The 27,058-nt window shown below is 40.3% G+C and overlaps 8 protein-coding genes across 8 annotated transcripts; 3 read left to right on the top strand and 5 right to left on the bottom strand.

The window, feature by feature from the left end:
- Positions 1 to 107: 107 nt before the first annotated feature.
- LOC108847895 (uncharacterized) lies at positions 108 to 2,657 on the bottom strand. Its single transcript, XM_018621264.2, has 9 exons — positions 2,396 to 2,657; positions 1,911 to 1,982; positions 1,740 to 1,829; positions 1,597 to 1,639; positions 1,273 to 1,379; positions 940 to 1,035; positions 616 to 806; positions 454 to 523; positions 108 to 332 (listed from the first exon to the last, which is right to left on the bottom strand). Exons 1-9 carry the CDS (start codon positions 2,537 to 2,539, stop codon positions 237 to 239), a joined length of 909 nt encoding a protein of 302 aa, XP_018476766.1. The 5' UTR covers positions 2,540 to 2,657; the 3' UTR covers positions 108 to 236.
- A 795-nt stretch (positions 2,658 to 3,452) lies between these two features.
- On the bottom strand, positions 3,453 to 4,604 carry LOC108846890 (CLAVATA3/ESR (CLE)-related protein 40-like). The gene is made up of 3 exons (XM_018620076.2): positions 4,194 to 4,604; positions 4,045 to 4,091; positions 3,453 to 3,848 (listed from the first exon to the last, which is right to left on the bottom strand). Exons 1-3 carry the CDS (start codon positions 4,285 to 4,287, stop codon positions 3,738 to 3,740), a joined length of 252 nt encoding a protein of 83 aa, XP_018475578.2. The 5' UTR covers positions 4,288 to 4,604; the 3' UTR covers positions 3,453 to 3,737.
- A 134-nt stretch (positions 4,605 to 4,738) lies between these two features.
- Positions 4,739 to 7,714, bottom strand: LOC108846687 (protein EMSY-LIKE 3). The gene is made up of 10 exons (XM_018619890.2): positions 7,422 to 7,714; positions 6,896 to 7,015; positions 6,576 to 6,784; positions 6,394 to 6,503; positions 5,943 to 6,297; positions 5,766 to 5,834; positions 5,404 to 5,652; positions 5,247 to 5,315; positions 5,056 to 5,154; positions 4,739 to 4,962 (listed from the first exon to the last, which is right to left on the bottom strand). The coding sequence occupies exons 2-9, from the start codon at positions 6,921 to 6,923 to the stop codon at positions 5,080 to 5,082; spliced, it is 1,164 nt and encodes a 387-aa protein (XP_018475392.2). The 5' UTR covers positions 6,924 to 7,015; positions 7,422 to 7,714; the 3' UTR covers positions 4,739 to 4,962; positions 5,056 to 5,079.
- A 109-nt stretch (positions 7,715 to 7,823) lies between these two features.
- On the top strand, positions 7,824 to 10,606 carry LOC108846686 (uncharacterized). The gene is made up of 7 exons (XM_018619889.2): positions 7,824 to 8,318; positions 8,466 to 8,575; positions 8,690 to 8,746; positions 8,826 to 9,125; positions 9,214 to 9,419; positions 9,513 to 9,819; positions 9,886 to 10,606. The coding sequence occupies exons 1-7, from the start codon at positions 7,974 to 7,976 to the stop codon at positions 10,427 to 10,429; spliced, it is 1,869 nt and encodes a 622-aa protein (XP_018475391.1). The 5' UTR covers positions 7,824 to 7,973; the 3' UTR covers positions 10,430 to 10,606.
- A 387-nt stretch (positions 10,607 to 10,993) lies between these two features.
- LOC108845629 (uncharacterized) lies at positions 10,994 to 12,579 on the top strand. Its single transcript, XM_057005398.1, has 2 exons — positions 10,994 to 11,788; positions 11,888 to 12,579. The coding sequence occupies exons 1-2, from the start codon at positions 11,138 to 11,140 to the stop codon at positions 12,407 to 12,409; spliced, it is 1,173 nt and encodes a 390-aa protein (XP_056861378.1). The 5' UTR covers positions 10,994 to 11,137; the 3' UTR covers positions 12,410 to 12,579.
- An 85-nt stretch (positions 12,580 to 12,664) lies between these two features.
- LOC108846689 (probable WRKY transcription factor 75) lies at positions 12,665 to 13,856 on the bottom strand. The gene is made up of 2 exons (XM_018619893.2): positions 13,500 to 13,856; positions 12,665 to 13,012 (listed from the first exon to the last, which is right to left on the bottom strand). Exons 1-2 carry the CDS (start codon positions 13,760 to 13,762, stop codon positions 12,832 to 12,834), a joined length of 444 nt encoding a protein of 147 aa, XP_018475395.1. The 5' UTR covers positions 13,763 to 13,856; the 3' UTR covers positions 12,665 to 12,831.
- An 8,718-nt stretch (positions 13,857 to 22,574) lies between these two features.
- LOC108846683 (uncharacterized) lies at positions 22,575 to 23,601 on the bottom strand. Its single transcript, XM_018619888.2, has one exon. The coding sequence runs from the start codon at positions 23,505 to 23,507 to the stop codon at positions 22,806 to 22,808; it is 702 nt and encodes a 233-aa protein (XP_018475390.2). The 5' UTR covers positions 23,508 to 23,601; the 3' UTR covers positions 22,575 to 22,805.
- Positions 23,602 to 25,148: 1,547 nt separating this feature from the next.
- On the top strand, positions 25,149 to 26,917 carry LOC108846681 (uncharacterized). The gene is given in 5 exon segments (XM_018619886.2): positions 25,149 to 25,692; positions 25,695 to 25,866; positions 26,006 to 26,246; positions 26,337 to 26,454; positions 26,558 to 26,917. Coding segments are annotated over 5 exon segments (1,068 nt in total). The 5' UTR covers positions 25,149 to 25,247; the 3' UTR covers positions 26,650 to 26,917.
- Positions 26,918 to 27,058: the final 141 nt, after the last annotated feature.

Here is a 27,058-nt window from a genome sequence, read left to right as displayed (position 1 = left end):
AGAATCCAAGTTGACATTTTCAAAAACTTGGGGGGTTGCTTTGGTTCAGTTTTTTATTTATTTGATTTTTAGTTATTAATGCAAATCCAAGTACATATATCCAAAAATTCTCAAAATCTTTGGTGATGTATTTGCTTTACATCATCTGCAACTGTAAATTCTGATTCCGCCTAACTTTCTTTGTCCAATGAGTAAAAGTTTTTGCGCAGAATATAAAAACAGGGGTTCGATGTACTTCACACACGCATTTGCTCGTACCCTCGGTGTGCTGGAGGGCCGACTCTAATGTTGTGGAGCAGCTGCTGCAGCCATTGCCTTGCGGATGGATCATCCTGTCAAAAGAAGCAAGAAGATTAGCAAAAACAGCCATGACCCAATATTGCCAAATGAACTGTGACAATATGACAACTAAACTGATAGATAATATGCTATCAAAAAAGACATAAAACTTACATAGAGACAGCTGCAGAAGGAGGCATCCCTTAGAAGATCTGGCAGGCATTTTACGAGTGCTTCGCAGGCCCTTGTTTTAATCAAATAATTGTATCGTGTAAGCACGAAGTGTGTGTATATTTTTGTTTTGAATGAAGGAAAAGTAAGGGATAACTATTGTACTTGGGATTATCTGTCAAGCGGAGAAAACAGCGTATGATGTGCTTTAACAGCCTAGGAGAAGGTGCTTCTGCAAGTGAAGCAACCATATTCCCCAATACTCGAACCAGAGCAAAGAACCTATCCGATAAGGAGCACATGTACTCAAGCCCAACATCGTCCAGCAAAACTTTCTGAACAATGAAGGTAGCAACCTGACATAAACGGTTGAAACCAAATCAAAATCCTAATTGCAGAAGCAGTTCTTATACGAGTTATTGTATGAAGCAACGATTTCAGACCTATGCAAAATGGTGGTAATAATCATCTGAGAGTAGAGAAACTTACAGTCTTCGATAACTCGCTGCCATTTTCCATAGTCCGGAGGCACAATGGGACAATTTCAGTCCTAAGAAGGAATTTGATTACTTCTGTATCATCAACCTACCAAACAAAATGAACAATAATGTTGCAACACCAATATCACAAAAAGCACAATGATTATGTGATGGCTTAACAGTATTCACTCAAAGGTCTTCGCATGTTAAAATGGTTGTTTCTCAAACTGACACACTGTATTTACCAGGACAATGTGGTTTCTGCAGTTAAACAGTGGGCAAGCAAGCGGAAGGAGCGTTCCTGCCTTATGGGCATGAACATAAATATTACAACTAGACATACCTTGACAAGTGCGCCAATAACCCCCAAGCTAGTCAGCCGCAGGTATTCAAAGGGTCTTGACTTGCTTGATGTATTCAAGAAAGCGTACAGGTACAATGGCATCTGAGCTGTATTTTTGAAAATCAATGGCCTTAAGATTTAGTCTTATTTTAATCACAAAATTCCAACAAATGTGTTCAAGTAAAAAGATAACAACAAGGTGGCACAGGATTGAAAACTATGGAAAACTGGCGACTAGAAAACACAAGCTTCCAACAAATCTACATATAATCATACACATCAAGCAGGAAAATATTGTAATTATTTGCGGACATAGGATTGTACCGTTAAGGAACAACATTCTCGTTTCAGGATGAGAAGCAACACACTGGATGTCAAAAAAAAAAGAAGGTCGAATCAGTCTTCCAAACTGAACATGCCATTCTCCCAAAACAACAAATAGGAGGACAACAAGATATATAATGCACCTGGAGAAGCGCAAGGGCATTGCAGACCCTGTTTGATTGAGCAGAAGTCATGATAGGAGGAGTCAGGAGACGGTAAACTGAGGTGATCTCCTGAATAGAGGAACAGTTGTAAATGACTACATAAAAAACAATGAATACCAAAGATAGAGGAGCAAGTGCCAGAAGAAGTACCTGTATAAGAGCAGCAATGGTACCAAAAGAATGCCACAATAGCGGAGCCAAATCTTGAAAGATTTCTCTCCTCTGAAAAAAAAAATGAAAGAAATGCACCAAAATACAGAGGAGGACGCATATGTTAAGATTATTACTGATAAACATAAAATTTCAGTGAGAAGATCATACACATCATCTGCCTAATACATGAAATCAAACGTTACAAATCCTAAAGCAAGTCAGAGATTCACTGCACCAGAAGAGCATATACAGCATCTGCCTAATGAGTTCAGCAAACATCAAAACCCATTGAACTTCGTATTAAGAGTATCGAACGATTAGCCTACAAAATCTCAAAGTACGTTCCTATATTCACCGCACCAAAAACCTAATACAATTCGATTACGAGAACCGAACAAACCTAACGACGATCAAACTTCCCTAATCCACCGCAGAGCAAAGCAAAGTTCGATATAACGTAGGAGAGAAATAGTGGAAACGACCTTGGAGAGCTCGCTAAGAGCTTTCTCCCTGAGCTCGGGATCGCAGATGTCGAGCACCAACTGCTCCGCCGGCGAGAGCGGGCGATCGTTTCTGGAAGAAGCAGCGGAGGAGGAAGCGAGTGACGGAGGAGGAAGGTTAGCCATAGCTTTTCACCGTTTCCACGCGCCGCAACAGAATCACTACTGTGAAAGCGAAAGGGGGAACCCTTGTTTATATACTAGTCCCGGGCGTGTTTGTCACGTGCCTCGCTTTCGTCCGTTACGGCTTTGTGTTATTTGTTTACTTTTTTTTTTTATAATTTGCCGTTACGGCTTTTGTTTAAATCTAAAACGTTCCCCCGATTTAAGGATGTGTATTATCTTAGAGAATATGTGATCATTTGGTTTATATCATTTACATGGAAAACACAATCTTAAATATTTGGTATAAGCAAAAGAAACAAGATTTAGTATATTTAGCGGTATGTTATTTTATTTTTGTGTTCCCGCGTTAAATAGTCTATTTTTAACACTTTTAAATTGTTAAATAGATTCATTCAGCAAATTATTTTCTCTTTTACTTTTTTTAACCAGAATATCGATATAAATTTAACTTTGTTTAGCAAGTTAAAATAAAATTAGATTATAATAAAGTATGTTACATATTTTATCTAATCACAAATTCAACTTTATTATCTAGTTTAACTATCATATTATAAATTTATTATAAAATCACATTTAAATAGAAGGTACGATTTTGAGTTTAGCTCATGAAAGATAACCATTGAAGGTTTGGTTGGATTGGGGGTTAATAATTTTTGACCAATATATTAGGTAAAAAGGCCTAAGAAAATATATTAGGTAAGCAATCTTTTACAAAAATTGACCAGGAATTTAGGTACAATATGTTTCTAAGATTTCATAAGGAATTCCTACAACAAATCTTATCTTCTTGTATACCTTAGATAAGAGGATAAGAGCCTAATTATGGCTTTAAATTATATATGATTCAAAGTTTAGAATATATAAAGTAAGGTTTTTAAAATTAAAATCAGATCTCATAAATGGTTATCACTTTCAGATGACAATATTTCTCAGCATCCACAAGTATTTCGCCTACATATTTCTCAGAAGATGACAAAATGATTGGTACGTTATCCTGATCAATTGAAATGTTATACACTAGCGAAGTTTTTCCTTTTTCTTTTATGAGTGAAGGCATTACACTAACGAAGTTAATCAATTACAAATCTGAAATTAATTTAAGACGACCGATAAACAAAACGAAAAAGTGGAACGTAAAAGTTACAATCTAATATGAGTTATGTGAAACAGAAGATTCAGAAGCAATTAAGTTATCTGATTAAGGAGAAGTAAAGGGAACGTGTTTGTGATGAAGAGGGTCAGATCCAGTCGGAACTTGTCTTTCTTCAACTTCATTAGCTGATCCAACACCAACACCAATCTCATTCTCCTGTAGTCCAAAAAAAGTTATATTTATTTTGTCATCAAATCTAAAGCGAAAAATACAAACGAATATCATCATAATACAAAGCTAGCTTTGGGATGAAAGCTAATGTTCATTCACCTCTAAAGGTCGCTTAATAATAATCATTATGTTTCTATCCTACACGAAGAATGATGATATCATTAGAAATAAAGCATTTTACCTTCGTCATGGCTTTCATATCTTCTCTTTCTTCTAACCAAAAGAACGCTAGAAAAAAAAAACAAAAGAGGATCAGTCGTCATATATATATATAGCTAGGAAGAACCAAGGATCGAGAAAAAGATTAATTAATTAACGAGAGCAACTTACATTTTGTAGAAGAAGAGTGAGCAAGTGAGCATAAAGAAAGAACGATGGAGAAGAAGAAGATGATTGTGATAAAAACGCCTCCTTTGTATTTCATCGCCGCCACTTTCAGAAGAAAAAAAGACAAAACCTCTTGTGGAGAGAACGGAGTTACGAGCTTCACGTCAAGAGTTGTCGTCTAATAAGGTTTAAACTTTAAAGTAGCGGTTCTACAGGCTGTAGATGTAGAGCAGATGGGCAAATTCGTCATTATAGTGATGACCGATGTGCTTTTGATCAGTACGGACGCAGATTACCGTTTACAGGCTGGACCGAGTGAAGACAAATATCATTCTCGTACAATGTCGTGGAGCTATTGGCGCGGGCCACGTCGCTGCTTATTTGGCACTTAGTGTAGCCTTTCTCTTCTTTAATTAAATAAAAAAACCGCAAACAGCGTTAAGAGTCTAGTGGGCCTTTGTTTGAACCCTAATATAGGCCCATATGAAACTTTGGACCCATATTTAAAACTAGTTTCTAATTCTTTTTTTTTTTTGTCAAACAACTGGTTTCTAATTCAAAAACTAACAATTTATCCAAGCTTAAACATTTATATGCAATCTGGTGGATATTACAATGCTCAAGACCCCTAATCTTACTGGAGTAATGTGGCACACAAAGGTCATTAAAGATCTTCTCCCTAAAAAAATACAGTTTGCTTAATCCATACAAGTTTCTTCATCATCGATTCACACTGCCACCAGTCCATCTACACCTTTTAGCCAAACTCCATCTACGTTCAAGCCAAAAAAAAATCACATCCACATTATTAACTTCAAATTCAAAAGACCGCTTGAATCTACGAGCAGTAAGAAAGAAAGTGAACCTGAGGAGAGTTAGAGGAACCCTATCAAATATTACCACTTTCTCCGTCTGATAGTTCTCCAAGCTTTGCAATTGCATCCACAAGAGCTTGCTCATGATCCTTACCATTTCCAAGTAAAACAACTTAGTCGGCTTCTTGTAGAAACAAATAGACAAAACTCAAACAACACATGCATGAGTATGGGTTCTTACTCTTAGCACTCTCATTGCTTTCTCTACCTCTGCTGGATTTGGGTTAACTGATCCAAAAACTTTTTCTATCTGTAACAAAATTTATCATTAAAAAAAAAATCAACAATCACGAACTTTCCTTCTCATAAAATCCAAAACTTGAATGAACGAACAATACCTCATTTATTAGTGTATCAGTGTGGAGTATTTCAATATCGCCTAAAGCTTTCTTCCCGATGCCATTCTGTGCCTTGTGTGGCTGTATCTTCATGTTTCCCCTACCTCTACCACCACCGGCGTTGTTGCTTGTAGGACCACCACGAGGCATCATGGCCTTTGTACTACTTCCACGGCCTTGCCCAGGATGTCCTCCTTTGCGAGAAACCCCAGAGTCCTCACCTTCCCATCTGATATCTCCCGGAGATATCTATCATATATAAATACCAAGAGCAAGTAAAAAAACTAATCAATCTTTTATTCTTGATAAGTGTAATAATAACTGACAAGCCTTCTCATTGACGTGAATAATCTTTTATTTACCTCTTTAAGATTTACCCATTCCCAAGTTTCATTAGGAGTGCTAATGTCATATACTAAAGCATGCCGCCCCTATAATATATCAATTGTTGAAGAAAAGAAAAAGACTATAAATATCAGAAAGTGGAGATTTGGCACTAATATATATATATATATAGGAATGAAAGATTAAAAAGATACCTCCACAGGGTTGTAGTCGGTAATAACAGCTTCATAGAAATGGTTGTCCTCAGGCCACTTTGTCCATACCTTCTTTCCAATCAACGGGTCATACGATTCACCTGGTTCATTTGTAAATGTGCCACCAGCCTGAGGCCTCCCAGCAATCCCTGTAGCTGGGACTGTCTTTGGCTTCTTGGTCTTTGGACCAGGTGGAGGAGGACCTCCCCTTCTTAGCGCAGAAGAAGAAGAAGATGGGTGCATAGCAGGAGATGGCGGGCCCATTGAGGCTATTGATTGTGATGTCTTTTGCTTCTTACGTGATCCTGAAACGGCTGGACTAGGAGCGTTATCGTGAACCATCTGAGGAACAACACTGGCATGATTTTAAAATTAACATCATTAGCTCCAAAGTTTTGCTGTCGTCGATTAAATTGAAGAAAAAATATCAAAAAAAAGAAAAAAAACAGACCTTATCCGCCTGATCATTTCATCAGCATTGACCCTTGATAAGAGCTCTCTGTGTTCCTCATCAGACACCCGAAGTTCTTTTCTGAGTTCAGTGATCAAACTTTCTTTCTCCTGAATTTATTTATTTTAAATGGTTAAGTTTACATAAAAGCATTGGAGTTAGTAATGAAGAAGACAACAAACCCAAGTGATAGCATCAGACTGGGCTTTAAATGCACGGAGTATTGAGCTATACGCTTCTTGCTCGATGAGATGAATTTGAGTTTCCATGTCACTACTGTGCACCCTTGACAAAGGAGTAGAATTCATAACCGAAGGCCTGCCATTACCGGCAGGTCTCCCGCTCCTTTGATATCTATTTTGATGTGATGGAGGTAGGTCATCATCAGTACCTGAGTTCCAAAGAAAGAGAAAACAACATATCACCAAACAGATAACTAACACTAGCTTAGTTAAGAAACGGGCTAGACTAGAGAAGATCTTTGAAAGAAGACAAGACTCACCACTACTATCAGAAGGTCGGTAATCCATTAGTGTCCTTTCCCCGATGATGCTTCACAGGGAAGCTAAAAGAATCAAAACGTGGTATGAGAGAGCTGTCTAGTTACACCAGAGAGCACGAGCTGCAAAACCAAGAAAAACAACAAACAAAACATTAACTGAAGAAGAAACAAAAACAGTCACTCTTCAATTAGTAAAAGCTGGGAATCCAAAGTGCACGAAGAGTAGTAACTTTCGTTGACAAAAGTCAACTACGCAGTAGAAACACTCATAAACACACACACAAGGCCACAGTTCTTCAACTTGAGCTCAGTAACCAAACATGACGAGATTCTAACTAGATAAACTTTGTTACTATCAAAATCCTAATCATGAAAAGGAATCCACTTTTTAGCTAAATTTCTGAACCCAAAAGAGTATTATCCAATTCAAAGAACTACACTTTCCTAAACCCTAATTGCGACGGAACAAACCTCAAATTGCACAGATTTAGAATGCAAAAATCAAAAAAAAATAAAATATATATACCTTTTTTCGTGGGTGCTATTTAGATAAAACTTCGCATCAACCAAAACTTCCCGAAAGATCATAGATTTGAGAGAAACATCAGGAACAAGCCCGATTTCAAGTAAGAAACTTTCTCACCGCCCAAAATTCAATTTGTTGATTAATGCGCCGCGGAATTCAAGATTACTGGACAAAACGTCAAGGATTTTCCGAGAAATCTATGAGCCGCGCGGACGTGAAACCGGCAATGTCTTGCCCTAATTTTTTCTTTTCCCAGTCGATAGGTTTGGTTTGAGTTTTGCAAAACGACGGCAAGATTTGTCGTGTTTGGTTAGTATCTCTTTCTTCGGTTCTGTCTTAAACCCGGTTTGAAATAATTCATACTGTAATATCGGTTTTAGTTTACCAACAGAAATCGGTTTGGCTAAGTCAACAAACGACAAATAAAAAAGTGAACCGGCATTGGTCTGAATCAGATAAACCGGAAATGAAGGCGGTTCGGTCCGAAATTAAAATTTCAACAAAACTTGGGATAGAAAAAAAAATGCGAAGAGGAGAAGAAGAGACGGAGAGATGTCGTCGTTGCGTGTGTGTCCGTCGTCTTTCTTCCACCTCCGACCCGTTCATCTCTTTACCTCCTCTGCGAAATTCCGCTTCTGCCCCTCTATTCGCCGAGAATTACGATTAATCCCTTCCCGACCTTCTTCTTCTTCTTCTTCGTTCCGTCGGTCGGAATCTTTTCCGTCTTCGTGTTCCTCTCCGACGCCGGTAACCGGTTCGGGAGAGCTGCGGAATCAAACTCTGGGAGAGGTTGATGAAGGTGATAAGATCAAAAGGAAGCTCGAAGAGTTTAACTGGGACCACTCCTTTGTTAAGGAGTTGCCTGGTGATCCCAGAAGTGATGTTATCCCTCGTAAGGTAATAATAACAACATTCTTGTGGTTGAGGTTCAAGGGGGAAATTATGTGAATTTTGCCATGTCTCATCATTGTTATTTATTATATAAAGCTAATTAACTTTGGCCAATCAGGATTTTTGATTTGCTTATATTGTAATTTGGGGCAGGTATTGCATGCTTGCTACTCAAAAGTTTCCCCATCAGTACAAGTAAACGATCCTCAGCTTGTATCATGGTCTGATTCTGTTGCAGACCTCTTGGATCTAGACCCTAAAGAGTGAGTTTTGATTCTTACCACCTCTTTAGTCTTTAAAAGAGTGTTGTTCTCTTTCTACTTGCGACTTTGGTTTTAAAACTCTTGAAAACATTCTGTTGGGGGGGCTCTCTTCAGATTCCAAAGACCAGACTTCCCTCTCCTACTCTCCGGCGCCAAACCTTTACCAGGAGCGTACGTAAATCCTCACCCAAAAAGTCTAATTTTTTAATAAGTCCAAAGTTTCTAATCAGACACTCTTTTGTCAAAACAGAATGCCTTACGCTCAGTGCTATGGAGGACACCAGTTCGGCAGGTGGGCTGGACAGCTAGGCGACGGCCGCGCCATAACTCTCGGAGAAGTTCTCAACTCCAGAGGGGAAAGATGGGAGCTGCAGCTCAAAGGCGCGGGTAGAACTCCTTACAGCCGTTTCTCCGATGGCCTTGCTGTGCTGCGTAGCAGCATCAGGGAGTTCCTTGGCAGTGAAGCCATGCATTGTCTTGGAATCCCTACCACTCGCGCCCTTTGTCTCCTCACGACAGGTCGAGGTGTCGTCCGCGACATGTTTTACGAGTAATGATGTCCCACCACAAAACCTTTCCAAACCTCTACATGGTCTAGGTTGGTTTGAACTTCTTCTCCTGTTGTGCCGTTTTTGCAGTGGCAATCCCAAGGAAGAGCCTGGCGCTATCGTTTGCAGGGTTTCTCAGTCGTTTCTCCGGTTCGGCTCGTACCAAATACATGCTTCTAGAGGAAAAGAGGATCTCGAGATTGTTAAGAAGCTAGCAGACTATGCCATTAGACATCATTTCCCACATATAGAGAAGAGGAGCATGAACAGAAGCGACACATCGAACAAGTATGCTGGTAAATACAAATCACTGATGCTAATAGCCAATAGTTTACATTAATGGTGAATATTAAAAAACTAACTCTTCTGCTTCTTTAATTATACATTAGCATGGGTTGTTGAAGTTGCGGAGCGCACAGCTACTTTATTTGCAAGATGGCAAGGTGTAGGATTCACACACGGTGTGCTCAACACTGACAATATGAGCATTTTGGGCCAGACCATTGACTACGGCCCGTTCGGGTTCTTGGATGGTTTTGATCCGAGTTACACACCGAACACAACGGACCTCCCCGGGAGAAGGTACTGTTTTGCAAACCAGCCTGACATCGGCTTGTGGAATATCGCTCAGTTTGCTGAGGCGCTGGCTGCTGCGGAGCTGATAAATGAAAAGGAAGCAGATTACGCCATGGAGAGGTAACTAAGTGCTATTATTGGTTCTGTGCTAGGAGGTGTACTTAAAGGGACTTGTGATGTCATCAGGTACGGTGATAAGTTCATGGATGAGTATGAATCCATGATGACAAAGAAGCTTGGCCTTTCAAAGTATAACAAGGAGATGATTAGTGAACTTCTGAACAACATGGCTGTCGATAAAGTCGATTACACAAACTTCTTCAGGCTTCTTTCGAATGTAAAAGCAAACCACAACACACCTGATGACGATGAGGAGTTATTGAAACCCTTGGAAGCTGTGCTTTTGGACATTGGAAAGGAAAGAAAAGAAGCTTGGATCAAATGGGTGCGAGGGTATATTCAGGAGGTATCATGTGGTAGTGACATCACATCATCAGATGAAGAAAGAAAAGCAAGAATGGATTTAGTGAACCCAAAGTACATTCTGAGGAACTATCTTTGCCAAAGCGCGATAGATGCAGCTGAACAAGGTGATTTCTCAGAGGTCAACAACTTGATCCGTCTTATGAAACGGCCTTACGAGGAACAGCCTGGGATGGAGAAGTATGCTGGGTTGCCTCCAGCTTGGGCTTACAGGCCAGGCGTCTGCATGCTTTCTTGCTCCTCCTAGCTAGTTCTCTCCTTCTTACTACTTTCGTTTTGCCGTTATAGAAAGGAAGATGAGAAGCGTATAAAAAACCATTCCTATACGTGTAATGATTTTGTAACGCATTGAATTGACATGAAAACTTTGGTATAGCTTCTTCAATTGTTTTTTACGTTGAATAAAGATTTGAGTGTATAGATAGATCTCAATTGTCAAAAGCTCAGGAAAAGGATTGACAGAAAACAAATAGCTTGTTTTATATTACCGGTCTAAAAATCTGTCTATTTGGCAATTTAACCGAAAGATATTTTTTAAAATCTTATTTATACGACTTAAATCTGTGTAAACTGTTTTAATAGATTTAAATAAATTTAAATTAGTATAATTTATAAAAAATGTCAGTACAAACCTATAAATTTATCTAATTTCTTTGTTTTATATATTTTATATTGATAATTCATCGCAATATAAATCAATAATTCGCTAATTCTTTATAATCGTCTAATTATATTATCTATCTATTTCTCGAACATTGTTTTATATGGATGTGTACGGAGGTTTATAAAATTTATACAGAGGTTTAATTATTTGCATGTGTTTAAAGAATAGATAACCGTCGAGGGCCACGTCCTCTACACCATAATCGTGATGAAACCCCACTCTCTCCTACAAACTCTCAAGAGTTCCATCTTTGAAGCTTGAGAGATTACACACGAACATTAAAAAAAAACCATGTTTGGTTTTTTGTTTGGATGGAGAAAGGCTTCAAAGTGCAAGAGAGTGCTGAAGCAGCTTCAGCGTCGTCTAAACCTTCTCAAGAACAAGAAACACGTCATTTCTTCACACCTACGGCACGACATAGTCCAGTTACTCCGCATCGGTGAACGTAACCGTGCTCTTCGTCGGGCTCACGATCTCTTCCTCGATGAGAGTCTCGTGTCACTCTACCACTCGCTCCTCCAGTTCTCTGACGTCATCCTCCAAAACCTCTCTTACATTCGGAGGCATAGAGAAGTTTCTGATGGCGTCTACGAAGCGGTTTCGACGCTAATCTTTGCCTCCGCGAGGTGTGGTGACTTGCCTGAGCTAAGGAAGTTGAGGGCTCTTTTTGGAGAGAGGTACGGGAAGCCCTTTGTCTCAACGGCTCTCCATCTTCTGCCTGGTAATCGTGTCAACCCTCAGGTTTGTCCATGTCTTCTTCCTCTCTTCTCTCTATTTGTCTACCAAGTACTATACATACTCGCATTGCAGATTGTAGAGAATCTCTCAAGAATCTCTGTATCGGATGATGCCAAGTCCAACTTGTTGGCTGAGATAGCAGCGGAGTTCGGCCTCCCTTTACAAGTTTTGGCACTCGAATACACTCCAAAAGTTCACAAACAGGTGAGTCTTTGAGTTTCTATCTGCATCTTAATGTTGTGAGAGTTGCGAGTATATAATCTTGTACTTGTTTGTTTGGTGCGTGTGTGTATGTGTCTGTAGGTAACCTCTGCTCAGCCGCGTTTATTTCAAGAGGATGAAAGCGAAGCAGAAGTGTATAAGTTCACTCTCACAGACGCCGACTTGGAGGAAAAACAAGAAGAGAGCGGTAATAAAGCATCAAGGGATCAAAGAAAAGTATGTGTTGAGAATGATTGCATAGAGGAGCGAGTGGTGGGTAAAGATCAGAGAATATTCAGATTCATGGAGTCTAAAGAAGAGACAAGAGATAAAAAGAGGTCAAGGAGGAGATCAAGAACAGCATCAAGCAGTCCAATGGCCAAAGACGTGGAGTGTTGGAGGTACTACAACATTGGAAACAGGAGACGTCAAAGGAAAAAGAGTGGTCAGTGTTACCACATAGTGTACAACGTGTTTACAATGTGGCATGATCAAAAGGAAAAAGGACAAGGAGAAAGAGGTATAAAGGAAGCTAAGCATGTTCATCCTAAGCTTCCTGACTATGATCAGATTGCTGCTCACTTTACTTCCCTTAGGAACCAACACCAACAAAAGGTGCCTTGATGCTAACTCCTCGCTCTTAGTTATGGAACAAAAAGTATGATCATTATATTGGGTAGGTCAATCACAACTTTTGGTCCATTGCTAAGCTTATGATGCTTCTGCACATTTTTGCATCTTTATTTACTTCTTTACATCCAATTCTATTTTTTCTGTTCTAAATCGACATAAATCCTGAAAAGACTTGATAATGGACTAAAAACACAATTTCACTTGATAAAATATACTCAAAACATTGGTTAGAAACCAGTAAGAATATCTTGGTCTAAGTGTTTTATTTCTAAATGAATATTTATAAACTTCAGATGACTATTGTTTTTCTTTTAACATGCATACAATGTAATATTATACTTTTTTAGATAAGTATAATTTACAACCCGAGCTCTCAGAATTATACGCTACAAAAGGTATAAAAGATTGAGAAGTTAATTAAAAGAAGAGTAGATTTGCATTTGGGTGAGGATATGCTCGAAATTTTCTGTAGACTTTTCAATGGGATGTGAGTGTACGCCTTCGTAGGTTGTGACTACGACTTCTTGGTCCGACGTTAATCTTTGTACTTGCTTCTTTACATTGCATCCTCCATATGTGCACCTATAGTAGCTCCTGCACATATATAGTAGAAGGAAAAAAAACACTTTAGTTCTAATAGAGAACAGTTTTTTGAGTCGTTAACAGTCAGATATGTTCCCAAATTCACTTTCACCAAAAGATTCCACTTAAGGTATTGGATTTTAGATAGACTAGAAAATAATTCAAAAATTTAATCTATATAAGATCAATCAAGACTTGATGTGAATGATATGAGGATATATTCATTGACTAGAGATGCACATTTATTTGATTTTTCCGCAAAAGACTTTTATCTTAATCATTGGTTTTGACATAAAGACATAGATCGTTGATCTCGTTGCAACTAGTTTTAATCAATCTAGACTTGATCCGAATGAAATATGTACCTTAATTTGAGGTTGGTTCAAGGATTAGCTTAAACACATATGTACAGTGTCACACTATTCACTTTCTATATCAACAATATAAAGAAAAGAAGATGAAAGAATAAGCTTAATCAAAGGGAGAAATGAATAGGAACCTAGGGAACGTGTTGTTCTTGACAGCTTTTTGGCCATATTTTCTCCATCGATAACCATCATCAAGAATATCAACTTGGCTCCTTGTCTGAAACGCGAACCTTTGTTTCTTCCCCTTCTTTTTCACCTCCAAGCTTCTTGAAGAACCTTCCCTAACCTTAGAGGCCTCTTCATCTCCTTGATGGAACTCCGATTTAGCAAGGTTCTGATGAGAAGTCAGCGACAAAAACGGAGCATAGGACGATCCATTTTGATATCCCTCCATATTCCTAACTAATTGTGGAATCGACCTAAATTCCAAAAGAAGAGAATATTATTTTTTCCTTTGTTTGGTATTATATAGATCTTGTGTGAAAACAAGCATATAAATAATACTATAATCTATTTTTTATAGGAATTTTAAGGCAGACTGGCCAAGTCAAAGACGAAGAGGCGGCCCGCTGTTAATTGTAAAACCAGAACTAGAAGGGGCAGTGTCGTAGACGACACGTAAGAATTAAGCTTTATACGAAACTAATAATGACACTATATTAACCTGTTAATCCATTTACAAGATATACTTATACTCATTTACCAAAAAAGAAGAAAGATATACTTATACTCTATTAATCTGATGACAGCTAGCTTATATATCTAACTAACTAGTTATAAAAGGAATTATTCTTGGGTTCACCTCTAGAGTGAATCTAGAGGTTCATCCAACCAATAGGAATCACTCATTTCACAATTGATATCTTTTAAATAAGGAAACAAAATATTATCAAGTTATATTATGTTTTTAAAATAAAAATGTTAAAAATAAATAAAAATAGTAATATATGCAAAAAGTTAAAAATATTTTAAATCCGTCATCAAAACACTAAGCCTAAACTCTAAAATTTAAATTAAAAACATTAAACATTAAATCTTAAAAATACCAAATCCTTAATCCTAAAAAAAAGTTTAGGATTTACCCAAATGTTTAGGGTTTAGAGTTTAGGATTTAGAGTTTAATATTTCGATGACGGTGTTAAAATATATATTTTTTTTTTGCATATACTAGAGTTTAGGATTTAGAGTTTAAGATTATCCAAGGGTTTAGCATATACCCAATGGTTTAGGGTATATCCAAGGGTTTAGGGTTTACCCTAGGGTTTAGGGTATATCCAAGGGTTTAGGGTTTATGATTTAGAGTTTAGGGTTTATTTTATTCTTTGAAAATGTTAAAATATATTTTTTAAATTACTTTTTGTAACTACTATTATTTATATTTATTTTTATTTTATTTATTTTAAAACATAAAATAACTTGAAAATATTTTGTTTCCTTATTTAAAAGATATCAATTGTGAAATGAGTGATTTTTATTGGTTGGGTGAACCTCTATGTTCATTCAAGGTTTTAATTTATTTCTGGTTTTAATTTTTTTCTGAAGTAGATGAAAAAGATGCATGCACGTGCGCGCGAACATAGTTTTGTTTTATGAAGAACATAGACTTTTTTTTTTGTGGTAAAATGTCAAGATTTATACCAGATTTTCTGTTTTGAGTTACATCATGTGGAGAGACCACTTATTAATACAAGAAAGGAAAAAGCAGAAAGGAAATACAGTTAGGGTACATCAAAAAGGAAAGATAAATAAAGCTGCAGAAGTGAAGGTTGGGATTGAGATGAAGATGGAAGAGAGAGCAGCCTGTCTCTAACCATGCGATCAATCTTGGAGAACAGCACCGAAGCAGGGGAAGATGAGGCGGTGAAGATGCGTGCATTTCGTTCCCGCCATAAGCAATAGATGGTTACCTGCAGGATTAGCTTGAGAACAGAACCAGCTCCTGGAGTAGACGTGAACTGGTGGTCTCGCAGAAGAGTTGCACACTCCAGAATTGAACCCGGAGGAGACAGTAGAAAACTCCCAACACAGAAATGCGACCAGACAGAGGAAGCATATGAGCATCGAAAGAACAAGTGATCATGAGTTTCTTCCCCTGAAGAACAGAGCATGCAGTTTGTGGGAACGTTCATCCCCCAAGAAGACAGACGATCCCTAGTAGGAAGCCGCTGCAACACTGATAACCAAGATATAAATGAACACCGTGGGATTTCCTCGTTAAACCAGACCAAGTTGACCCAGGAAACTGGCTCAGCAGCCACGCGAATTTGTTCCCAAGTTTTCTTAGTAGAGAATTTTTTATCATAACTGCTGTATCCACTGCGCCATAGATAGTAGTCTTTACCTCTTGTAGGAGATGGTGGAGGCATTGTTGAGAGCACTATTTGTAGTGTCTCAACTGCATACGATCTAGCTGCTGGAAGTTGCCAATTTCCATCACGCGTTGCCTCTGAAACTGTAGAGGGTAAGGGAAGTCTAAGATCTCTTGGACCTGTAGGACCAATTGCAGAGATCAGAGGCCCCATATCAGTCCACCAGTCGAACCAAAAGGACCCAGACCTGCCATCTCCTATAGCGCACCTGAGGAAGTACTCTACTGTCTGCTTAATAGAGATCATATTTCGCACTGTTGCAGAGACTTGTGCTGTAGATTCCATTATCCAGTAGGATTTTCGGTGGAACACATTATTGGACAGATAGCGACTCCATAGGGACTCAGGAGAGGAGAAGTAGTTCCAGACTCTCTTCAACTGAAAAACAGACTGATAATCTTCAAGCTTCCTGATACCCAGTCCTCCTTCTTGTTTGGGTTTACATATACTCTCCCATGATACTCTTGCTCCTGCTGCCGATGTTGTTTTATTGTTCCAAAGGAAAGCCGAGCAGAGGGAGTCAACCTTCGCATAGAACCGTTTAGGTAGAGTGAAGACTGAGCTCCAAAAATTAACCATCCCATAGATAACAGATGTGACCATTCTTATCTTTCCAGCAAAGGATAGACACTTTACAGTCCATGAGTGAAGCTTGTTGGTGATTCTTTCCAGGAACGGCTGCAGCGACTCAAAGTTTAAGCGAGAGGGGTTCAATGGCAGGCCGAGATAGCGAGTCGGGAAGGACCCCCGCTTAAACCCTGAGAGATCACTTAACACGGAAGCTTCGATGTCAGCATAACCCCCAAGAAAGATTTCTGACTTTGCCGGGTTAATATCTAGACCAGTCCAGCCTTTAAAAATCCTCATCACTCCTTTAATCCCAAAAATAGAGTGGCAGGAACCATCGGAGAAGACAAGCAAGTCATCCGCAAACAGTAGGTGTGTCACTCTTGGGTTAGCACACGAAGGGTGCAATCTCATACCTTCCTCATCAACCAATTTCTCAAATAATTTGGAGAGTACTTCCATAATCATAATAAAGAGGTAGGGGGAGATGGAATCACCTTGACGAAGACCTTTCTTCCCCGCAAAGAACCCTGCGAGTTCACCATTAATGGAGACAGAGAATCTTGGGGAGGTCATACATTCCCTGATCCAAGTGATGAAGATCGGTGGAAATGACTGCGCCTGAAGGAGCTTGATGACAAAATCCCAACAGACCGTGTCGAATGCCTTCCGGATGTCTACTTTGATGGTGCAGCTGTGCTGGCAATTTGTTGAGTTATAAGATTGAATCAGTTCTGTCGCTAGAAGGACATTGTCTCCCAAGCTTCTGCCCTTTAAGAAAGCTGACTGGTTCGGACTCACACATGACTGCAGTAGAGGCTTGAGTCTGTTGGTAATTATTTTTGAGATCACCTTGTAGACTATGTTGCAGCAACTTATCGGTCTATAGTCTCCAAGTCTGCATGCTTCAGGAGTTTTAGGTATCAAGGTAATGGCCGTTGTATTTAGATCTTTTAGGAGACGACCACTCCTGAAGAACTCAGTGACTGCATTGATAACATCCTGCCCAACCGTGTCCCAAGAAGCCCTGAGAAATTCCACACAATAACCATCCGGACCGGAACTCTTGTTTAGCGGCATTGAGAACACTGTCGCTCTTATCTCAGCCGCTGTAACTTCTCTGCTTAAGTAACGTTGCTGTAGCTCAGAGCATCTGAAATCCAACAGACCTTGCAGCTCGTCAACAGAGACCGGGGATGTAGGCATATCAGTCTGACCCAAAATCTGTTGAAAGTAAGCTGCCGAGTGTTCTTTAATACCCACCGTTGTTCCGATGAACTGGTCATTTTCGTCCTTGAGGAAGTGTATATGATTTCGTGTAACACGTTGGGCCACCGTTTTGTGAAAGAACGGAGTGTTTCTATCACCAACGTCCGCCCATCGCACTCGTGATCTCTGTCTGAAGAACTTCTGCTCAGCTGTAAGTAGCACATTCAATTTTGCTCGTTCTCGGTGTTCTTCCTCTGCTGTGATACTGTCCGGAGTTGATAAAAGAGTACGTTGTAGCACTTCCACAACACTGGTCTGTTCCTTCACTCGCTGAGAGATACCGCTATAGTTGGTCTTATTTAGCCGGCGCAAATCTCCTTTCAAGCATTTCAGTGAACGGACAAGCTTATACTGGTTGGAGCCTGAGAATTGATCCGGGTGCCAAGCGTCAGAGATTGTTGTAGCGTAATCAGGATGGTCAATTACATGGTGGAAGAACTTGAACGGCTTGCGAGATTGTCTATTGAGACTCGGAATTCTAAAAGCACAAGGGGCATGATCAGACTGGTCCGGTTCCAGAAACTCAGCGTAAGAATCAGGGAACATAGAGGACCAGGTCTGGTTAATGAAGGCGTGATCTATTTTCTTCGAGATGGGGTTGTCAACTTGATTATTCCACCACGTAAACGGAGAGCCCTTCGCTTGGGCTTCGAGCAGCTCTGCATCTTGGAGAGCCATATTCATGTCCTCCATCCCAGTGATATCGATAACAGAACGAGGGTAATCTGAGTGATTACTGACCCTGATAATTTGGTTGAAGTCGCCTACAACCGACCAAGGAGAGTAAGAGACCGGGGTTGTTCTGTTTAGGGAGGAGAGTTCATTCCATAGTGACTTCCGGGCTTCCACATCGTTGAACCCGTAAACAAAAGTGACAGTGAAGCTTATGTTCTCCGCCATAATGAAAATTCCGCAAGTTACTGCCTCCGCAGAGGCGCTATACACAAAAACTGAAACCGATGGGTCCCAAACGACCACTATTCTTCCGCCTGGATGAGCAGCAAAATTCCCAAAATGTCTCCATCCTACGGGTATAGCAGATAAAATCCGAGCTTGGTTATTTTCTTGTACATGAGATTCCAAGAAGGCTCCGAAAAGAGGTCTGTGGATATTAATCCACTCTCTTGTCATAATATGGCGTCTCTCGTGGTTTAGTCCTCTAACATTCCACGCAAAAAAGGTCGACATAATGATTATTGATTGCGTTTGGCCCTGCGGCCCCTCTTCCTCCCCTGTACAAGGAGAAAGCCATCATCAGCAGCATCACCAGCATCACGGTCAACAGATGTAGAACCTGACCTTCGCTGCTTCTCACTCGTCTCGTTAATCTCAGCTCTGTCAACGTGTTGTGCATCTGGATCATTTGCATAATGATCGTTGGAGGCTTCAACTTTTGTAGGCTGATTAATATATCCTTCTTTCATATCATCAGAACTACCCGGTGTTGGCTCTTTTGCCTCAAGAGTGATCTCCCCCTCTTCAAGGTCTTGATCAACTGAGACTTTGTCCTTTTCCTGGGCCCGCTCTGTTTTGTCGAGAGATTTAGGAACATACTTGGTCTTTGTGATTTTTGACCTTCCACGGCGAGACTTGTTTCTCTTCCTTTCCTTATCACGAGAGGGACTTCGGTCTCGATTGACGACTGTTCTTCCTCCAGCCAAGGGTACCCGACATTTATCCATAGCATGCCCATACCTGCTGCACTTATCACATTTCACAGGTAGCCAGGGGTAATGAACATAGATTTCCACTTCACGCCCGCTTGAGAACCCAGAAATGATCTTTGACGGTAGCTCTTTCGTAAGGTCAACACGAACATACAGTTTGGCCACCTCAAAGTTCTCTTTGCGTTCTGTTTCTGGCGCAAGTGACTCAGGCTTTCCAATAGCTGTGGCAATTCTGCTCAGACTTTGCCTATTGAATAGAAGGTATGGCACATTCCGGAACTCCACAGGAACTATTGCACTTGTTAACGGAGCTTCTTCCGGAGCAAACTCAGGAGACCACAGAGCCACAAACATTGGATATCCAGCAACATTCCAGCATGTACGACTCAGAAGAGATTCCCTTGCTTTAATGTTGGTGACTCTGAGCAAATAACATCCTTGACCAATGTTATGGACATAGATCCTTGGCCCTGTTTTCGCCCATATAGCATTTACTACACCAATGATTCGACCCATTGAAGGGGAATCAATGTGAAACCTCGCAAAGATGAAGTCTTTAAACTCTTCCCTTGCTGCCTGGATGTTCTCATCGGGTATTAGAACAAACGGAGCCCCTGAGACGTGCTCAGTCGGCGTGCCAATCTCTTCCAGCTTCGCTGATGCCTTAAGAAGACTTGCATAGTCGTGGGTATCAGAGGGCGACACAGGCCTGACAGTCCCGGTCTCCTTAGAAGGGGTTGAAGCAGTCTCATTAACTGAAGTCGAACCAGCCGCAGCGTTGATTGTTGCAGAGGAAGTAATGTCGGTTGGCTCCGACGACACAGCCACCGTGATTGGAGATGCCGAGTCTGCCACAGTGATGTCCAACCTGGACCCCTCGTGACTCAGATCTGAACAAGTCGCAATCTTTGCCTCATAGTCAGAAGAAAGCTTCTCCTCTGCCACGACGGTGGCAATTACAGCATCAGCACTGGGAGCGCTGGCGAGAGGAGTAGATTTCTTCTTACTCTTAACGGCAGTGGATGATTTTGACACACCGGCGAACCGAGCCATCTTAGATGAACCTTGAAGGGGGTGACGAGCTTTGTTGCGGAATTTCATTGGAGACAGCTTTTAGTGAAGAAGGAAGGAGGTAGAGAGTTCTCGCCGGAGCGGCGTGGTGCCCTCCGACGGTGGATTGACGGTGAGAAAACCCTAACTGAAGCAATCGCTTTATCGCCCTATGTCTCTCAATCGCTTATAATGAAAGTTATTGAAACTGTTTAGGGTTAACTTTTTATAGTGACTAGCCCCACCGCTTGCGCGGCCCCAAATCCAGGAAATCCCTCCCCTCCGGCTTGGACCTACGGATTAAAGTATATTCCGCTTGCCCCTACTCGTATGGGGAAACCCCTCCGGCTTGGACCTACGGTTGGTATACACCGCTTGCCCCTACTCGTATGAAGAAGGATTTATTTGGAGAGGCATAGTACCACCCTGCTGTCTCCGAGAATCGAACTGGCGACCTCGGACAGGCATGTGTGAGAAGATTCGCTGGTAACCACTAGGCCACCAACGCTTCTCACGAATGGATTGTGGGAGATCATTACGAACAAAGGATACCCGTCGATTTTATCTCTAATGACGTCTTATTGGATCACGTTTTTCTTTTCGTCGAACGTCATCTGGTTTTATGTTTTTATTTTCCTCAGACGTCACGTTACATAATATTCGTATAAATAATAATAGTTATATATTATCATCATTGTTTTGATCAATGAAAGTCTACTATGTTTGAATATATATATTGATAAGATAAACTGGCTCTTTTCCAAGTTTTGAATATACGAATTACTTTGTGGAACACCGAATTCTACTTAGTCACACGTGACAAAAGGTGAATGATCGGAGTCGGTACTTCCTACAGATGATAAACAAAGGTTTTGATGTACATGGGAAGACATATTATATGGTAGTCTACTACCAATTGTAAGGCGAATATATACCATTTTCGTGCTTGGTTTGTATAGCATAGATATCGTGGATGTATATAAATGGAGATTAATAAATATAACTTGTGACGTGTATTGCTTCGTTTTTTTCGTTTTCTCGGCAAGATGATGAAAAGTCAATAATCCATGGTTTGATTTTTACATCAGTAAATAGTTAAATACGCGTATATACGCTGATTGGTCAAACTTTAATTAAACTTTTGTAAAAGATAAGCAAAAGAATTTTACTTGCGCAGACGTGGTTGATAATATCTTGGGTCCCTAATATCTTCCAAGGTTGAACATGAGACCATTTGACAATTATTAGTTAGTTTCAAATAGAAGAAAAAAACAAAGTAGCTCACCATCTACTGTTGCTCGTCCATGCTTGTTTGACCATTTAGAGTGCAAAGGAAAAAAGAAAAAGAGGGACAGTTAAGGTAGATGATGTTTGAATATTATTAAAAAAAAAGTAAGAAAAATCTTGGAAAACGCACGTGTTTTTTCTCCTTTGCAACGTTTACTTTCCATTTCTTGTTGCTTGTCCATGCTTACTTGACCCATTATTATTTGGGCCTGATTATGTGGATCAAGGGATATTGGGTTTGAGGAGTAGAAGAAGACAGTTTAGGCCTACAAGAGCAGGCATGGGTACTAAAGCCGTTGGTGAGAATAGAGAAAATGAAGTGTACGGAAACTGGAGGCATAGTGGTATGGAAAGATGTTAAGGTTTGTGACTTTGTGACAACTGACAACTGTCAAAAGAGCAGATTTAAAATTGATTAGAAGTACAGTATGGACTGGGACTACATCGACTCGATTGCAGCCGACTAAAGGTTTGTTCTAAGTCTTGGCTTAGATTCAGTTACATTACTAAAAAGAGTAACATCACAAAAAGGTAAACTAGATTATGGTATCTCACTATATTGAGAAAAAAAGATTTTGGTTGACAAAAACTGAATCTTTGTGTATGAGTAGATCACAGCACTAACTGAAGTACTTTCTAGAGTATGCATTGATGATGTCCGGGCATTAATGACTGTAAACCTAATCTAACTTAGAAGGATAAGGTAGTACAAACATAAACATGAGGATGCTAAAATAGTTGTAATAAAATCTATAGAATACAAAACAATGAAACACACACTCGTCACTATGAGGATGCCTTATTCAAAAGGAAAGTTATTTGTTGGCCCACCCTTTCCTTTGAAACAGTCTACCTAATCCACAAACTTTGTTCCTAAGCAAAAAAGGAAAAATAAAACATCAAAGTCGCTGTACTGCGCCTAGAGAGACTAGTGTCTCACCACCAAACCAAATTCACAAGAAACTAAAGAGCATGAAACTACTAAACATTAACTCCATCGCATAAACTTCTCATATGATTTAAACATTTTAATGAACAAAAAGACATTTTTTTCAACCAAAATATCAAACATAACCACGTAGTGTGTGATTGATACTTTGTTTTAAGAGACATGAAATGAAAGAAAGAAAAAATAAAAGCATATGGAGATTGGATTATCTTTTTTTTCCTTATGAAAACATCAGAAAAAAAGAAATTAAAGCATATAACTTTAAGCCGATGGATGCTTTTACGCGTTCGGATTCCAAAGTCGCCAAAAACTGGAATTAAGCAGACCCAACACGTCCGGCAGTAGTGCCTTCCTCGCTAATCCCTTATGTCCTCCAATCCCAGCTGCCCCCGGAATCTCCACCGTCGATTCTTCAACGACAACCTCATCTCGCGTCTCTCGTTCCGCCACCTCAGCTTCACTCAATCTCCCCGGCAGAGAGTTATCTGGAGCTGACACGTGGCTATCGGACACTGTACTTTCGGACACTGGCTCGACCCGATGACCCGGTTTCTTCTCTTTCTTCTTACCTCTTTTAGATTTGTTCTTCGAGTTTTCGCCGCCGGTGGAGAGATGATGATTCTCGAACGCCTCGATGATCTCGTGGATGAGCTCGCGGTTCGGAGACGAATCCCAGCGGAGCCAGTAGCTAGTGTAGCAGTCGAAACACTCGCAGTCGAAGACAGGAGGTTTGTGGTTTCTACTGGATTTGTTGTTCTTCTTCGAGGTTCTTCCACAGTTTCCTCTCGTGATCAAGTAAGCGAGAACTTCTCTGTCTTCGGTCGAGAGAACCGAGACTAGAACCAGAATCGTCGCCGGGAGAAGCCTCAACACGGAGAGAGACTCATCTTCGTTGAGGTTGCGAGACGATGAAGACGATGATGGTGGTGGTTGAGTAGAAGGAGGAGGAGGAGATGGGTAGACTTTCCCTTTCTTCTTCATTTCTTGGGGAAGACGAGGATGAACAGTCTTTTTTCTTTCTCTGCCTTAAATGTCAGTGGAGAGACGTTTTATTTTATTTTATTTTTATTCTTAAGATAAGGAGGAGGAGACAGGAAAGTATTATAGCGTTTTAATTATTTTTATTTTTTTAGTACTTTCGACTCCAATTATACGGCCCACCTCACCTATCTTTTTTCATTCATTACCAAGTTTTTTCTTTGCTTTTTATTCTTTCGATGCTTTTGTCTTCTGTTTCGTCGCATTCTCTAGATAGAGATGGAGAAGATAAAAATTTATTAGTACTACAGAACTGTTTACTTTTTGTACTTGGAGTGGTGGATATCGAACATATATAAGTTGATATTGAACCTCAAGAACGAAAAATTATGTTGATATATGGTATGGTAGTTATAATAAGTTCTCTGTTCCTTGCTAAATAAATGTGTGAACTGTTTTTGCTTTACCTTACAAGATTCTAAAATAATTCATAGCTACTCCTAATGATTAGTTTGTCTTTTCAAATATTCTCTTTTATCTTTGAAAGCACTTTACGCTTTTAAGATTCGGAGGGATTTGAGTTTACCTGGGTTATCCGGGCATAAAGGCCCATCTATATATGGGCTTTCCAACACAAACCTATCTTAATCTGATTTCTGAACATTTGTGTTGGCCCATCTATCACTGCATTGTCTCATGAACAAAGTGCAACCAAAGCCTTTTTTATGGGGTCACAGACTCACAGCTCCCTTTTCTGGGGGAGTAAAATGCAACACAGTCTAAAGATTCAAGGAGCACTTACATTATTCTTTTGACATATTGAGTCTGTTTCCCGTGTTCTAATTATTTTTGCCGGAAAATCTTGCCATTGTCTTTAACTATTGCGACATACAAACACCGGATTTAATTAACTATTTTCAAGTTAAATAGTCACCTCAAATGTTTCATGTTAAAATACATATAAAAACTAAAAATTATAGTAATTGTTACAAAATTTCAATTTCAATATTCTCTACAACTAAAAAAGATAAGGACAAAATACATTGGTAAGATCATTTTCTTTTTATTACCACAACATTCAATGAACGTCCTTGGCTACGAAGGTTATTATTACACACACGCCAATGCGAAAGCAAATATTTACCCTTTTCTAGCCGTTACATGGGAAAGAAAAAACACAATTCCGTTAATTTTAATGCACGATCGATGACATTGTTCACGCCGTCCAAGACAAATACACACCTGTGGGCGCAGTGCCTTTCGTATATAGCCCCATCCCTGACACATTCATACGTGTGACCAAGCTCTTTCATTGGTCAAACCCCTTACAAAAGCTGATGTGGCGAACTATAATTGGTACTCTACCAAGAAAAAGACATCATGTGTGCGCCAGCTAATAACGACAGCTAGGGGGACAAATTAACAAATAAGGCAACTAGAGAGGATTAAAATCGAATAAACATTATTTCAAAATAAAATGCCAGTAATAAAAAAGGGTAGGTTGCAGTTTCGGAGTGGCGTGGTCCACCATAGCGCGGTCAAACCTCAGCCATTCGTTAGTCAGAGCGCTTGAGAAACCACTATGATTACGACACGTGTCGCTCTCCTCTCCCGCGTTATAGTCTTTAACAGATCTGACCGTTAACTCCAACAAACGCATTTTCTTACATCCCTTAATCTAGCCGTTGAGACAAACCTCTCTCTCTCTCTCTCTCTCTCTCTCTCTCTCACAAATCTGTAAGAATGGGAAAGCTTCTCTGCGATTCAACGGCGACATTGCAATCTCCGTCACAGAACGTTCAATGGAGAGAACCGCCGACAGCCTCCGTACCCCTCTCCGACGTGGATCTCGTCGACCAATCCACCGCAGCCGCCGCTGTCGAAGCGGCGGAGAAAACCATGTCCGCCGCCGCAACAACCGCGTGGGACGAGGTTTACGGTCTCGAGGAGCAGCAGAGACGGCATCTCCAGCGTCTCCACGCGATGGGCGTTCTGTGGAAGCATCCCGGCGGGAAAGGACAGACCTCGTCGCCTCCCGTCGTTTTCCGCCTCTCCCACGGCGGAGAGGTCTCCTCCGACGGGAACTGCCTCTTCACGGCGTCGCAGAAGGCCTTGGGGCCGCGTGGGATCGACGCTCGGGACCTAAGGCGGCGCACGGTGAGGAGGTTCCTGGAGGATTTCGGATCCGCGGGGAGGAGGAGAAGGAGGCTATCGCGGAGGCGATTAGGCATATGTACTCGCCGGATCTGAAGGCTGGGTGGGGGATTCATATCGTTCAGGAGGAGAAGCTGCTCGCTAAGAAGGACGAGCGTGAGAGCCTAGATTCCGCCGTTGAGGAGCTCATGCAAATCGGAATGCAAAGGTACTTCCTTTTGGTTATTTTCTTACAGTAACTCAGATCTGGTCTTTGTTTCATCGCGAATGCTGTCGGGAATGGATCTTTTGTATTAAAGCTTATGTCTTGTCTGAATGCATTTGTTTTGTGGTTTTGTTCATTGCAGAGAAACGGCTGCAGAGTCAATCTACAGGGAGAGATGTCTACCGGTGAACGATGGGCCTAGTTGGGCCAAGTACATGTCGATATCAGGATCATCGGAAGATGAGCATGACATCATCACCTTGCAGTATACTGAAGACGGTTTGTTGTCTGTAGATGAGAACCGGCAAGGACATGCAGCAGCTTTTGGGGATGACATTGCAATTGAATGTCTCGCCACAGAGTTCAAACGAGAAATCTATGTGGTGAGTAGATTTACATGTAATGTCTTATCGAGTTTTCGTGTTGCAAATCACACGAAGAGTAACAGTTGTGAGGTTTGGTATCTGTCATAGGTGCAAGCGCATGGATCAGATGGGATGGTGGATGAAGAGAACTGTGTGTTCTTCCTTCCTCACAAGCCAAGAAGTGAGATAATCGAGTCTCCACTCTTTCTATTCATGAAAGGGACAGGTATAAATAATAACAAATACCATTTGATAAGATTCTTTACTTCTCTTTCAGATGCAATTTGGTAGATTAATGAGATCAATCGTCTATGCTCGTTTTTTTCCAGGTTGGTGTGGTGGTGGAGCAGATCATTACGAGCCTTTAATAGCAAACGCATCTCCGATGATATCTCATGAGAAAGTCGCCCTCGTTCTGTGATTTTGAGCTCCTTGAAAGACACCACAGTTTTGTTGGAGGGTTTTTGGTAGAGAGTTTTGTTGTTGTTGTTGTTGTTGGTAGAAAGAGAATCATGTTTTTAGAGAGATTTAAATTTTGTTTTTATGTGCAGGCTATTGGCCTGCTGAGTTAAAAAGCTTCTTCTTCTTCTTCTTCCCACATTTGTAGTAGTGTTTTTTGATAGAGAGAGTAATTTGATTGTCATCGTTTGTTCGTTATTGAGGGAATGAAAACGAAAAGTCTTTGTCTTTTTTTTTGCAAGTGTTGTAAAACACAAGTTTTCTTGAGCAGTTTTGATTTGACTATTCCCAAAAAAAAAAGAGCATCTTTTTTTAGAAACGTATAATATTCGGACATGATCTCTTGATATGGAACAAAACAAAAAGAGAAA

This window comes from Raphanus sativus, chromosome 3, assembly GCF_000801105.2.
Source record: "Raphanus sativus cultivar WK10039 chromosome 3, ASM80110v3, whole genome shotgun sequence".
Lineage (NCBI taxonomy): Eukaryota > Viridiplantae > Streptophyta > Magnoliopsida > Brassicales > Brassicaceae > Raphanus > Raphanus sativus.
This window is presented reverse-complemented; position numbering and strand designations above follow the sequence as displayed.

What these genes read in the sequence shown, in the direction of transcription:
- LOC108846689 (XM_018619893.2), bottom strand. Translation starts at nt 13,762, where the DNA reads ATGGAGGGATATCAAAATGGATCGTCCTATGCTCCGTTTTTGTCGCTG. An exon ending in AAGAACAACACGTTCCCTAG is followed by an intron (nt 13,013 to 13,499) that starts GTTCCTATTCAT and finishes ATATATGTGCAG; the next exon opens with GAGCTACTATAGGTGCACAT.
- LOC108846686 (XM_018619889.2), top strand. Translation starts at nt 7,974, where the DNA reads ATGTCGTCGTTGCGTGTGTGTCCGTCGTCTTTCTTCCACCTCCGACCC. An exon ending in GTCCGCGACATGTTTTACGA is followed by an intron (nt 9,126 to 9,213) that starts GTAATGATGTCC and finishes CCGTTTTTGCAG; the next exon opens with TGGCAATCCCAAGGAAGAGC. An exon ending in CACATCGAACAAGTATGCTG is followed by an intron (nt 9,420 to 9,512) that starts GTAAATACAAAT and finishes ATTATACATTAG; the next exon opens with CATGGGTTGTTGAAGTTGCG.
- LOC108846890 (XM_018620076.2), bottom strand. Translation starts at nt 4,287, where the DNA reads ATGAAATACAAAGGAGGCGTTTTTATCACAATCATCTTCTTCTTCTCC. An exon ending in TCACTCTTCTTCTACAAAAT is followed by an intron (nt 4,092 to 4,193) that starts GTAAGTTGCTCT and finishes TTTTTTTTCTAG; the next exon opens with CGTTCTTTTGGTTAGAAGAA. An exon ending in ATATGAAAGCCATGACGAAG is followed by an intron (nt 3,849 to 4,044) that starts GTAAAATGCTTT and finishes TTTGGACTACAG; the next exon opens with GAGAATGAGATTGGTGTTGG.
- LOC108846687 (XM_018619890.2), bottom strand. Translation starts at nt 6,923, where the DNA reads ATGGATTACCGACCTTCTGATAGTAGTG. An exon ending in CCGACCTTCTGATAGTAGTG is followed by an intron (nt 6,785 to 6,895) that starts GTGAGTCTTGTC and finishes TTTGGAACTCAG; the next exon opens with GTACTGATGATGACCTACCT. An exon ending in GAAATGATCAGGCGGATAAG is followed by an intron (nt 6,298 to 6,393) that starts GTCTGTTTTTTT and finishes AAATCATGCCAG; the next exon opens with TGTTGTTCCTCAGATGGTTC.
- LOC108847895 (XM_018621264.2), bottom strand. Translation starts at nt 2,539, where the DNA reads ATGGCTAACCTTCCTCCTCCGTCACTCGCTTCCTCCTCCGCTGCTTCT. An exon ending in ATGCCCTTGCGCTTCTCCAG is followed by an intron (nt 1,640 to 1,739) that starts GTGCATTATATA and finishes TTTGACATCCAG; the next exon opens with TGTGTTGCTTCTCATCCTGA. An exon ending in CGCTTGACAGATAATCCCAA is followed by an intron (nt 524 to 615) that starts GTACAATAGTTA and finishes GATTAAAACAAG; the next exon opens with GGCCTGCGAAGCACTCGTAA.
- LOC108846683 (XM_018619888.2), bottom strand. Translation starts at nt 23,507, where the DNA reads ATGAAGAAGAAAGGGAAAGTCTACCCATCTCCTCCTCCTCCTTCTACT.
- LOC108845629 (XM_057005398.1), top strand. Translation starts at nt 11,138, where the DNA reads ATGTTTGGTTTTTTGTTTGGATGGAGAAAGGCTTCAAAGTGCAAGAGA. An exon ending in CTCCAAAAGTTCACAAACAG is followed by an intron (nt 11,789 to 11,887) that starts GTGAGTCTTTGA and finishes ATGTGTCTGTAG; the next exon opens with GTAACCTCTGCTCAGCCGCG.